The 14159-nt window shown below is 36.6% G+C and overlaps 1 protein-coding gene across 1 annotated transcript in view; it reads left to right on the top strand.

The window, feature by feature from the left end:
* The window catches only part of LOC110108174, a 77916-nt gene that overhangs the window by 57183 nt on the left and 6574 nt on the right, over positions 1–14159 (top strand). Inside the window, exons 8-10 of the mRNA XM_020838695.2 lie at positions 3533–4182; positions 5204–5481; positions 10856–11009. Of these exons, the coding sequence (XP_020694354.1) occupies positions 3533–4182; positions 5204–5481; positions 10856–11009 (1082 nt within the window). The remainder of the gene's footprint in view (positions 1–3532; positions 4183–5203; positions 5482–10855; positions 11010–14159) is intronic.

The raw sequence follows: 14159 nt of genomic DNA, 5'->3' as shown, positions 1-14159 counted from the left end.
AAGCAAAGTAAACTTGATGAAATGACATGTCACGGATTTAGTTGGTCATGAATGTCATGGGGTTTAAAACACAAGTCTTTGGAGACTTGTAGTAAACCTCACAACAATTTGTATCGAACAAATCCGCTACAAATTTCCACCAAATTTATTAAACGTTGAACTTTAGTAAACATAACATACCCTAAACATATGTCAATTTTGTTGTAGCGCATCAACCTAAAGAGCCTAACCTAGCATGCGACACTAGAAAGAAAAGTGTACACCCTAACATTTGATTTCTAGGTCAAATAGAATGGCCTAACCTATGGTTCAAACATAGGTAAAGGGAGAGATGTATGAATGCAAAAACATACAATTTGAAAGGTGTTGGGTACCAATCCAACACCTCCATACGCATCAAAATCCTCTTCAGACCCTTACGTAAGAGTCAACTAATGAAAATCACCCAATTTCCATAACCTTTGCGAAGTGGACAGCCAACATAAAGGTTTTGGGAGAGCGAAAATTGAAGTTTCTAGGGTCCTAGGGTTCGGAGGCGTCAACCACATAACAATTGGCCATGGGGGGACCCTAGGTTTCACTAAGTTTCAAAGGTATACCTTCCCCGGTTTGTCCTAGCGCACCAAATTCCTGTCCAAGCTCCAATCCGAGTTCTAACTGCTGTCCAAGCTTCAATCCGCTGTCCAAGCTGCTCCGGAACTCGCCGCTGCTGTCCAAGGCGTTTTGAAGGCCTCCTTTGCTGTCCAAGATGTTCACAAACCTCCAAACTGCTGTTTGGGAGGTTTTGAAGGACCTCTCTTGCTGCTTGAATGCTTCAGGATATGAATTTCTGCTGCCTTTATCACCTCAAAGTAGTTGGAGATGATGAAGAAGGAAGAATAGGAAAGTACTTCCCTCTCTTGGCCCAAAAAAAAGAGAAATGGCAGCTAGAGCTTGATGACCTCAAGAGATCAATGGCCAAGGGCTGGAGGAGCCGACCGCCCTGGAGGATTTGGCGCCTAGAGGGCTCGACTGCAGGGAGGAGAACGACGCCTGGAGGCGTCTGGAAGCTCAGACGGGGTCGGTCGGTCGGGAGTCACGCACGCACGCAAGGGGATCTCGAATCCCCTCTCCCGTTCTCTCGCTCACTCTCTCTGGGTCGGGACGGGCACGAAAGGAAAAACAACAGGGGAGCCGAATGCTCCCCCCTACTCCCTCTCACGCTCTTTCTGCTCTGGCTTCAGACGGACAATTCAAGGGGACCGCCCAAATGAGCCTATGAGGTTCTCTTGTTACTTGAAACGAGGAGAATGTACTTGAGTACATTGAACCCAAATTTGAGTGAGATTTGAAAGAAGATTTCAGCCCTAGGTTTGGATTTCTGATTTGGGAAGTTGATTTAGCCGAAATCAGTCAATTGGAGCTGAAATTGACTTCGAATTGGGCTCGACCCGAATCAATTTGAGTCGATTTGGGTCCGATTTCATTCGATCGAGTCAATTTTGTGAAATTGAACTCCGATCGACGCCGAATAGCGTCGAATTGGGCTCGACGAGGTTCGATTTAAATTGATTTGATTTAAATTAAATTTATTTGATTTAATTAAAATCGGGGTTTGATTTGAGTTAATTTCGCTTCGACGACCTTCGATTGGGTCGATCGAGCACGATCGAGTTTAGTCGGGCTCGATCGGGGTCGGGTTGATACGAAAATATTCGTCAACAGTTGGTCCTTAGTTTTTAATATTTGCTGGTTGTCCGGTAATGGCTCTATTGTTCTCTTCATGTTTTTTTGTTGTTTATCCTTTAGCTATAATTGGAATGATGGTGCATTATTGATTAAAAAATGTTTCTTGGCATTCTCTCAGCTAGTCGATCCCTCCCTTTTCCATTTACTCTCTTATGAGGGTGGAAAGCATCACTTCCTCTCTCTATTCATGGAGAAATTATTATGTGCGGAGTCTGGACATAGAGTTAAAGTGAGGCATCTCTATTCATTATGTGCGGGGGCTTCTTTATCTATTCATCTTCATCTCTTTTGATTAAAAAGTCTCATGCTCATGGCTTTAAAGTGAGGCATCTCTATTTATCCATTCTCCGACCCTGCGTGATAGACTCCCTCATCGCTACTCAAAGGAAGCTATGCCTGCTCCTTGTCTTGAACTCACTAATCCGTCTTAGGCTAAGGTTAGTGTAATAATAAAAAAGAAAAAAAAAACAAATAACAAAGTACTATAAGAGTTATGCATATTCTGTAGTTTCTCCATTGATCCAATAGGTTTTTTGTTTATTTTAACTTCAAATTGAATAGCGGGGCCATTTTGGCTCCTATTAAAGGATTTTGAGGACTAAATTGAGACTTTTACTTAGTATGGACCATTTTGATCATTCACAAGTAGTTGGGTGACTTCTTGGATCCTTTTCTCGCTAATTGTTATTATCAATTGTCATGTTAGAAATAGTCATTTGTCACTTTTGAATAGATTTGCAAATTTTTCATTGTTACTATAACTAGATTGTTCATATAATTTATGATTACTATTATATATAGTTATCCTTTAGCTATAATTGGAATGATGGTGCATTATTGATTAAAAAATGTTTTTTGGCATTCTCTCAGCTAGTCGATCCCTCCCTTTTCCATTTACTCTCTTATGAGGGTGGAAAGCATCACTTCCTCTCTCTATCCATGGAGAAATTATTATGTGCGGAGTCTGGACATAGAGTTACATCCGGACTCCAATTAAGTTGGGACATATGGTTAATACACACCAACACGTGGCCAAAACACAATTTCAGTCAACACACAACTAATACACAATAAATACACATCTAATACATGGTAAATACACAGTAATATAAAAACTATATATTGGTCATGTGTTCAAATTTGATTGGAGTCCGGACACAACTCTAACCCGACTCTGCACGTAATAATTTCTCCTATCTATGAGGCTTTCAACCCTTTGCATGCAGATCTCGACGTCAAGTTTCACTACAATCATTGTCTCAGCTGCCATTTATCATCAAGGAAGTCTTAGATGGTTTAATTGCAGCACAGTGCAGATAACTTTTAGGCTTGTGTATGTTTGTAGGCATGCTTATATAGCTTGCTTAAAGGGACGTATGCGTGGATCCTTTGACTTACAAGATGTTAGAAATTTATTTATTATGATCTTAAAATATACGATTTCCTCTTATTCTAATTCCCACTTTATAAATAAAGGATTGCTACAGAAAGCATTCTAGGACCATAAGTAGCGTTGCACTGTTGTACACAAATTTCGCTTCAGGTCTTGATGATTGGATAGATGGGGTTTGGGCTGTACCAGAGGGCCTGAAGGCTCCAATACCTAGTGTTGCAATGTTGTAGGAGATACCCTCTGTTCCATTCTCATATTCTCTCAATCATCATGTCTGCGTTTGTGGTTGGAGAAACCCGCTGTCTTCTTTTATTTTTATAGGCTTTATTAAACGCCTTGAGTGTGGCATGTTTATTGCTGTTTTCCTTTCATACCTTAATTGATTTTATATCATTTTTTTGTTAAGTTCAGATGCGCAGGATTATTCTTCATCTTCTTATTGTGGCACTAAGAATTCTCGGATGGAGAACATTGAAGTTTGCCTTAAACGTCAAAAGCTGTCCACGTCAAGCTTAGAGGTATCTACATCGCACAGTGATGCTTTATCAGCGTTTGGTAGAGCTGATTGCTCTACATCTACTTCATATAATACATCATTTAACTGTTCAAATGGAGTAAGCTGCTCAAGTAATACTGGTTTAAAAGTAAAGTTACATCCTAATGGTATGAAGGCGAATTCTCAGAGTTCAAGTGGCTGGATTTCCATAAGGTCAACTGGTTCAAAAGTAAGTTCTAATGTCCAATCCAAGAGAACTCAAATGTCCAGCTATTTAAAAGCTGACTGTGCAAGTGAATTTTGTGATCCATTTGCATTTGATGATCAATTGGGACCATCAAAGTGGGAACAATTATCTTCAAAAAAGGGAAAAACTCAAACTTGCAAAAAAGCCGTTCCAGTTAAAGAAAATTTAATTGGATCTGAGGCTCTAAGTGTAATCATAAATGATGAATCAAGTCTGCCAATTGGTGAAGTCAATCCCCAGTCAAGTGATAAGTCTTGTCCAACAGAAGATGAAGAAGATCCTGGTCTTCTGGAGGACTGCCTTCTTGCTTCAGTAAAGGTTATTTCATGATCCTCCTACAGCTCTCTTTGCGCAAAAACATAAATACCATAGATATTTTTTTTTAATTGCGGTAATACAAGGGTTGTAGCCTTCATCTTACACGAGGCAATGCCTCTATGGTTAATGTTGAATTTTGTTGATAGCGCTCGAACATTATTTTACCAGAGTAATGGACGTTGGAGTTCTTTTGTATTGCACAATTACTTTGACAGATGTGCAACTTTTAGAAATTACTTTGACAAATGTGCAACTTTTAGAGGCGAAAAGAATAAGAGTCTCTTTGATTTACCTATATCTTGGGTGTTGTATTATCTGAATAACATATGGGGGTTGTTTGATTTGCTTTCGTCTTAAGGTTGCAACTATTCAAGTTGCAGTTTGACGCAATATCTTTTTCTTCTATCCAGATATCAACCAATTTTGATAATATCTTCATAGAACATTTTGATGATTATGATACACAATATAAAGGAATATGGAATTCAATTTAATTATAGGCAGCTTCAATTTTGAGACTAGCACTGAATCAAACAAACAAATGTAGTTTCATAGCATATGATTCTATTTTATGACAATTTAGATAACACTGAACATCAAATACAGTGAGGCATACCTTAGTTATCACGATCATAGCTAAATTCTTGAAGCTCTCATGTTAATTCTCATTATAAGCCCATTTCTTATTAAATAACATTCCCAGAGCACATTGCTGAAAAAAGTCCACATCAATCTATGCAATTTTTCCTGCCGTTCTTAGTTGCTTTTTATGGTATATGATATGCAATTATCAAAGCAATTGTACTCTTTACACGTTCTCATCTCTCTGGCTGTAAATCTTTTTCTAAAATGTAATATATTACTGACATTATATTACGTTTATTTTTTATGTTCCTGCTGTCTGACTCTGAATATATAAATCCATACTTTAATCTATCAAATTAATTTATTCTTGCATCAGACAATTTTTTTTCCCTTTCAGAGTAAGAGTTAAGAATATGATATGAGCACTCTTTGGCAGGTTCTTATGAACTTAACAAATGACAACCCTGTCGGCTGTCAACAAATTGCAGCCTGTGGAGGTCTGGACACTTTGGCTTCCTTGATTGCCAACCATTTCCCATCATTTGACTTGTGCTTTCCTGTTAGCACTGAAACTGAAGAGATTAGGACATCCATCGACAGGAGCAATGAATTTGGCCATCTTCATGATAGAAAGTTGCATGATCATCAATTGGATTTTCTAGTTGCTATTCTTGGTTTGCTTGTGAACCTTGTCGAGAAAGATAGTCTTAACAGGTTAGCTTTGTATGCTTAACGTCCTCTTTAATTTTTCCACTTTTACTTCACTACTTAGCAATCATGGTTCACAAGATAAAGGCATTTAATTTCTAATGAATTTTTAAATTCTATGAAAATGAGCGTAACTTCTAATATTATTTTTTTATTAACTATATAAATGTTAGTATTGGTGTTACTCTGATATGCGATTGACTCCGAACAAAAAAAGTAAGGCTATAGGAATTTATAAACTGTAAAGAAGTATTTTAGAAACACTGTACTAAGAAAAAAAAATTTCAAGAGAATCCCCATGCTCCATACATGACAAATACACCACTGAACAGGAAAACAACAAAGAGGAATATCTTTCACTGCGACAAATTAATCTGTTCCAGCAATTTGAGACGAGGGGGGGGGGGGGGGGGGGGGGGGTTTCCTTCCAGCACTCCCTAGACCTGCCCCTAGGATTCACGTGTGGATAACTGCCTTTGATTCCACCGTGAAAGTCAATATACTGGTATCCCTGTTTCAATTGTCAGCAACCTGCAGTACCAAGATAGGACCACAGCAGAAACTGATTCCCGGAAGGTTCAAAATTTGGATGCAACAACAACAACAAGTCTTTGTTCCACTACGTGGGGTCGGCTACATGAATCCTTTTTCTCCATTGTGTTATGTTAAAAATCAAATTCTTGTTTAAATCTAATAAAGAAAGATATTTTCTAACCAAATCTTTTTAGGTCTACCTCTACCTTTCTTAACATAAGCCAAATCTAATAACTCTACTTTCCTAATCGGGTCATTGGAAATAGTAAAATAAAATATAAATCTGATATGGTGAGGAATATTTGATTTACAAAGCTGTCAACATCTACATGTTAGGTTGATTTCTTTGTTTGAATCCAAGAATCAGGCAAACATTTAAAATGCGATAGAAAGAAGAGGTAGTTTACTGGGAAAAAAAACATTCAATATCAATTTAGAACAGGGAACCTGATTTGGAGCTGTTCTTGTGCCACTTGTTCCAAGATATACGGCTTAGAATCTGAAATCCATACTTCTTGGTTGATCTTGTACACCCAAAAACTGTCACCGCCCTTCTCCTTTGCGGATCCATCGGCTGCACTCAGCTTTTTGGCTACCAGATTTCCGGCAGCAGCTGGAACCACCAAATGGGGCCTATCTTGACTAGAAGAGACGCGTCCAAGATGGATTGACTAATCTTGGCGAAGTCCTAGACTCTCACAACCCTTCTCTTTACATCTCCTAATTTGGGGGAATTTCAACTCAAGGAAAGGGAATTCTCTCTCTTCTCTTAGGTCCAACATGAAAATGAGTTTAAAAAAACTCCCTTTCTCAAAAGAACATGAGGTATTTATAATAAGCAACCAAAAGGCAAAAGAGATAGCAAATTACTATACTACCCTCATCTAAAAAACTGGCAAAAAGGACATAAACAAATTAAAAAAAAAAGGAAAACACCTAAGTAAGTAAGGAGGTTTCAAAACTAATACAAATAAAACCCTATTAGGTATAGATGCAAAGAAGAGGGCAATCAATATTTTCATCAAACAATCAATGTTTCAACCGAGCTCTAGAGATCCTTGTTTATATAAAAGAACCTAGGGTTACTACTGAATAAAGTAGTTAAAATAAGACCTAAATTCAAATATTTTCTGAATAAAAAGTTTCAAATATAGTAGGTAAATGTTTACTTAGTCATGCCATTAATGTTTAATATAAGTTTGGATCAGGCTATGGTTATCAACTCCCTTTGTATATATAAAACTCTCCGCTAGAGAGTTATGCTGAAGGTTCTCATCTTAAAAGGTTTGGGGAGATGCTATGAAGCTCATCACAAATCACCCACGAGTCATTTAATAATGGATTTCTTCTCCATTAGACAAAATAATGTTGCCTGCAAGAGGGACCTAGTTGAGCTTATCTAATAGAATTTGCTTAACAATTGGGATTGGGTTTATGGTTGGTGGCAAAGTCGATAGTTATGCCACTAATGGAAATGTTTAATCTCCAGTTTGCATAGATACCCTTTGGTGGCTGAATAGTACTGTATAAATCCATTTGTATGGATACCTTTGAAAGTTTGACTAAGATTTATGTTAATAGAAAAATCAATAATATAAGCATTTGGATCTTTGTAAGTACTTTTTCAGGGTCTGAGGCTCGGGCATGGAGTTTATTAAATGTTTTATGTGAGCAATGTTCAAGGAAATACATACTACCATATTATCACCTTTATTATATGCTCATGATTTTTTATGGCAACTTGCCGGAGGTAGGTATTTTTTATTTTGCAAATTAATTAGTGCTTTAATGTCATAATATAATTTATGGACACGCATTTAGCAAATGATGCTATAGAATCAGAACATAAATCTATGGGTAATGATATGAGTTCTATAGGCTTTCTATGTGAAGTTATTTCTGATGTTACTGCTTAAATAGTTGTTGTAAACAAATTCAGTCATAGGTCGTGATAAATCATAGTTCCTTACTTAAACTATTGACAAAAAGAAAACGAAACAAAAATTTGAAACTTTGACTCACAACTTGTGTTTACCCGTTTGCATAGAGTGAAATGCGGATACAAATTTTAGTTTCCCTAAAATGTTTTCATAAGATTTTTTAGAAGTAACTAATGAAAAAAAAAGGTAACTAATGAATCATACATCCTTCTCAGATATAATGAAAGTAGAAAGATTATGTAAGCAAATAATTTTATTAAAGAGCAATTTAGCTATATGGGAGGCATCAATAATCTTTGAAGAAAGAATGAAATATGCTATTTTAAAGAATCAATTAACTACAAATAATATGTATTCATGAATATGGCAGTGCTGGGTAATCTTAACATGAAATCCATGTTGACGTCTTGCCATGCCACATTAGGCACATGTAGGGAAGTCTATAGGCCCTGAGTTTACTTTAAAATTTTTTCCATTTGATAATTCTGTAAATAGCTTATTATTATAGAAACATTTTTCCTATGAAAAACTAATAAAACCTCTACTCTACTAAACATGTAGTCATGCCCTACATGACCAACTAATTGTCTCACATGTAACTCCCAAACAAGAAAATCGTACAATGAAGTATGAGGAATGCATAATTTGAAGTGGATTAAATTTGATTGTCATCCTATCATGATAATCAGATGAAAGTTAGACCATACAAGATAATTAATTTTATTATCTCGATGTCATCTTTTCATGGATATAGTGTTAAGGTAAAAATCCAAATTAGTGCACTGGATATTTTATTTTCAGCAGTAGAATATGTATAACAACGAAGGAATATTCTTGTATAAATATAAACCATTTTAGCTAACAAGCATTACTCTTTCTATAGGATTGCAAATACTGTAGAGCTTGGTAATCGAAATATAACAAACTCTTGATGAAAAGATAATGAAGCTAATTTTTAAGGCTTGCTCTATAACATAGAATTCTTCATTATAAGGGAAGTATTTTTGCTTAGCATTATTAAGTTTCTCATTGAAGTAAACTACAAGATTTTCTTGAATATATATATATATATATATATATATGTGTGTGTGTGTGTGTGTTATTGTCCTTCAATAAAGGCTTAGCACTTGGAATTTAAACCCCTTTGATGATTTCTGATTATGTTATGGTGATTGATGCCCTTGGAGAGTTCAGTTTGAGGTTCCAACCCTGCTCAAAACTATTTTATTATCCCTTGCGTACCTTAGGATTTATTAGAAGTATTTAGTAGAATTTCTTTCAAAACCTTACTACGAATTTCATAGTCAACACAATCATTTGACCAGAAAAATTTATCCTAATTAGTGTTTATATTGAAATCAAATAGCCCTTTTCAACCAGATTTTAAAGAGTAAGGGTTGGTACTAAAAGTCTCCTTTTTATTGGTAGTTTAGATTTAATCCATATTACTATTCTCATTAATCAAGCTGAGTCTGTTTGTGAATAAATCTTTTGATTAATATTTGCATTTTGTTCTTTTAGCTTGAAGTTTTAGCATCAAAATCTCAACTGACGTACATTATCATGATTGATAGAGCGTTCTCTTAAGAAGTTTTGTCCTTTAGTTGTTATTTTTAGGCCAATAACTATAATCTTGAATGAAATGCCTTTTTTTGTTCCTATGATCCTTTAGTAGTGGCAAATTTGTCTGAGATATATTAAAGTCTACTTTCTTGGTAAGATAAAAAGATAATAATTACTGCAAAATGTCTTATGTAATATGAAATTTCGCTCAAAGTTTGTCGTTGGTGTTCTTGATCATCATGTTTGGCTCATAATCAAAATATAATTTATTTTCCACTATCCATAGATGATCAGCCCTCATTTTCTTTTGCATTCTTGTAAAAACTTTGTTGCATATTCTCTGATGGGAATTATTCGAGACCAATTTAATCATTTGTTGCTTAGAACCCATTCATTTTCATGCTTGATGACCCACAATAGGGTTGTAGGTGTGTTGAACCAACTCGAAGCTCATCTCATTAATGGGCTCACATGCTGAGCTTAACAGCCAAGCTGTCATCAAACATAGATTGTCTCATTAACTTGGCAAGTCCGCCTACTAATATAATATGATGCATCACCTTGTCATTTCATAATTATAGACCACTCGGGTTACTTATAAAAATAAAAAATTAATAAAAAAAATAATCAACCCTAACTCTTTGCCTCTCATTTTTCTGAAATGTTCTGTTCCAACTGCTTATTTCCTTTTCCATTGCCGCCTACTCCCTCTCTCCAAGAGCCATAGATCCTACTCATTGCTGTTGCCAACGACCAATGTCGGTGTACTTCATTTGTTGATGTGCTTACAAATGACCGTTGCATTCCCACTAGACCTACATCCTAGTTCTGTGAAGCTTCCCCTCAGTTTTCATGCTGTTGCCAATGACATTGTTCCACCATCATCACCAACCCTTAGAAGTAGATTTCTTGTCTCCAACATTCTCTTCCCCATCCCCTGCACACCAAACCCAGTGCTGAGATTCTGCCACGCCTTAATCTCAACAAGGTATTTTAGTTTTCTGCTTAATACTCTATACTACACTTTTTCCTTTTTTTTTTTCTCTTTTTCAATTTCCATGTTTTGTAAGTCAATTTAATATTCTAAAGCATCAATATTTTTATAGAATTGGATTAAGATATTCATCTTCCATTAATTTTGCTTAAGAGTATGCTGAGAGATTAATCTCCGTGGATAGAATTGCATGCCTTCGTTGATTTAAGGCTGTTTCTTAGCTTGGTAATTTAGATTCTTTTGAGCTATTTTGCTGTTTTCTCAGTTATTTATATGATGATGCAACTTGAAAGCATGTGTCCGGCAATTCCTTGTACCAATTAGTAGCTCACTTGTTGCTGTGCTGCAGAATGCGACTTGCGTCTGCACGTGTTTTGATGAATCCGCCAGGAACCTCACCTAGTAAGGAGATTTACAGAGATGTTGTACCTTTGCTATGCTCCATCTTTATGTCCAATCAAGGAGCTGGGAATGCTGATGGAGGAGAAGAGGTTTTAGTTCATGTAAGAACGTGAATGGATTTATCATGAATCTTTTTCAGAATTTTTTTTTTCCATGATAGTCATTTCACCTCAATATTCTTTATGATGCTTAGCTCTTCTAAATGATCGCGTGTCTTTGGCTCTAAAAATTGTGGTTAAACTCTATGACAGAACAGCCTAATTGGATAAAATTTCTCTTTTTCTTCTATTTTCCGTTATTGTTAACATTGTTCATTTTGCAAATATATACTATTATGTGTTGAAACTTGAAAGTGTATTTTCCGTATATGTTCATCTGAAGTGCAGTCATTTGGATTTTATGTGGTTCTTTTTTATGATGCATGTCAGGTAGTCTTTCAAATCCTATTGACTCCTGTACAATATTGGATAGGATAAATTTATAGCTTGATATTTCAATAATCGTTTGTGAGATTTTTTTTATCATACTTTTTGAAGAAACTGAGCTATTATTGTGTTTTTGTGGTTTAAACCTTCATCTGATAAATGGACACAGCTCCCCAGGTTTAGTTCTTCTCAGCCTCTGCAAGATGCCTAATTGTGGGCCAACAATGAACTTATTGTTAAGATGTCAACTCGACTTAAATATGTCTAAACTTTGTAGTATTTTGTAATAAATCATAATTTCCTTATAGTGAAAAATATCATATGCGGCATTTTGCTTTATATTTTTTACCAAGTATTGATCTGCTCAATCAAGCATATAGCCCAGAAAGGTTGAATCAGGTAAGGCATACCCTGATCCATGTCCATGTCTAGTGAAAGCAGTATTGTAATCAATTGCAAGCAACATTATGCCATCTGAGATCCTTACTGATAATTTCCTCAGAAAAATATGCATTGAAATGTAGCTTCTCAACTTTTGTTCTTTGGGGGTTTCTTGTGGGCTCCGAAAATTCGTAAGGCATACCCTGATCCATGTCCATGTCCAGTGAAAGCAGTAATGTAATCAATTGCAAGCAACATTATGCCATCTGAGATCCTTACTGATAATTTCCTCAGAAAAATATGCATTGAAATGTAGCTTCTCAACTTTTGTTCTTTGGGGGTTTCTCCATGTTGACCCGTTTCTATCCCAAAACAAAAAACAAAAAAAGAAATGAAATAAAATTTTTTTACCTGCTCTCTGCCACCGCACGCCCTCGACATGGCTCGCACGTCGCACGTCGAGATCGCTCCCACGATCTCTGGGTGTCATTAAAGAGACAAAGAGAAAAGGCCTTCGGCCTCTTCCTCTCGTTCAGGCTCTCTCTATCTCTCCGACTCTTCTTACGATCTCCCTCTCGCTGCTCCGACGACTTCCCTTTCCTATTTGGTCGGAAGTTCCGAACCTTTGATCGGAAGCGGCCATAGGAGCCGCTCGCAGTGAAGACAGCTTTCTCTCTTTCGATCGCTTCTTCGGCTCCACTGTGCCTGGACGACTTCGCTCCTCTCGACGACGTTCTCTACCTGTAGAATCAGAAGTTACGCGTTTTGATCGGAAGCAATACAGGAGCTCGTGTGCTATGAAGATTTTGATCGAAAGCAAGAAACAGAGCTCGTTTCTCCGGCTTCTCCATTGCTGTTTGACCCCGCTCCATTGGCTACGTTTCCTTCAAGCCGAATCGGATGTTACGACATTTTGACGGAAGGATCAACGGGAGCTCGCTGTCGCTGAAGTTAACTTTCTCCCTCACGCATGCTTCTTCGCCACTTTCGTGGCTGTCCGACCTTGCCCGACGCCGCCTCTGCCTGAAGGATCAGAAGTTACCACACTTTGATCGGAAGCAGCCACGGGAGCTCGCCACTGTGAAGGTAACTTCATCCCTTCCGTGCGCTTTCCGGCCAACTCTCGTAATGCCACCGGACCGACAGGTTTTAGATTTTTTTTTATCATAATAAAGGATTCATGCCATACACTGCCGTTGCCAGGTCCCAAGTCCTGGATTAGAAAAGTGGAGGGTTGCGTTAGGTAGTCGACAGCCAGCGTAAAACTTGTCGAACAATAATGACATGAATCCTTTAAGAAATTGTGTTAATGCTAGGGCGTCCCCTGGAAGCAACGCGCTGTATGGCCTGAATACAGTGACAAGTGTGCAAGGGCCGCTGCACCGGCGCCCGGGTGCAGTGTTAAATAGGCAAGGGTTCCCACATCAAGGACGGATGTGGGCAAAGAAGCTAGTCCATGATACTAAAATTAGGATAGGAACTTGGAATATAGGTTCCCTTACAGGAAAATTAATGGAATTAATAGATATTATGATTCATAGGAAGTTAAATATTTTGTGCATTCAGGAAACTAAATGGGTTGGAGATAAGGCTAAGGAAATTGATAGTTTAGGATTTAAACTTTGGTATTCGGACAGGAGTCGTACTAGAAATGGTGTAGGTGTTATTATAGATAAGAGTTTAATGGATAATATTATAAAAATTAATAGGATTGGAGATAGAATTATAGCTTTAAAGATTATTGTTGATGATAAGATTGTTAATATTATAAGTGCTTATGCTCTTCAAATAGGTTTGGATATGAGTTCTAAATTAAATGTTTGGAATGACTTTGAAGAATTAATACAAAATATACCTCTTGAAGAAAGAGTTTTTATTGGAGGAGATTTAAATGGACATGTTGGTAGAGAGGTAGATGATTTTAAAAGCATTCATGGTGGCCATGGATTTGGAACGACGAATGAAGGTGGCAAGACCATATTAGATTTTTGTTTAGCTTATGATTTTTCAATTGCTAATACCTTATTTAAGAAAAGGAATGAGCATCTCATAACTTATAAAAATGGATATAATACAACCCAGATTGACTATTTTCTTATTAGAAAATTAAACCGTTTAGATTGCAAAGATTGTAAAGTTATTCCGAGTGAAAATTTATGTACCCAACATCGATTATTAGTTTTGGACTTTAAGATAAAGGGGCATAAAATAAAAAATAAAGTAAAACAATTTTCTAGGATTAAATGGGGGCATTTAAAGAATATTAACAAAAATATTTTTGGAAATAAGATTTTAGATCTTAAGATTTTGTCTGTGCATGAGGATGCTAATATTATGTGGGAAAAAGTGGCTACTGATATTAAGAATATTGCAAAAGATGTCCTTGGAGTATCAAAGGGAAAAGCTCCCAATAGTAAAAATAGTTGGTGGTGAAATCCAAATGTG

This window comes from Dendrobium catenatum, unplaced genomic scaffold (assembly GCF_001605985.2).
Source record: "Dendrobium catenatum unplaced genomic scaffold, ASM160598v2 fragScaff_scaffold_1574, whole genome shotgun sequence".
In the NCBI taxonomy this organism is placed as follows: Eukaryota; Viridiplantae; Streptophyta; class Magnoliopsida; order Asparagales; family Orchidaceae; genus Dendrobium; species Dendrobium catenatum.
This window is presented reverse-complemented; position numbering and strand designations above follow the sequence as displayed.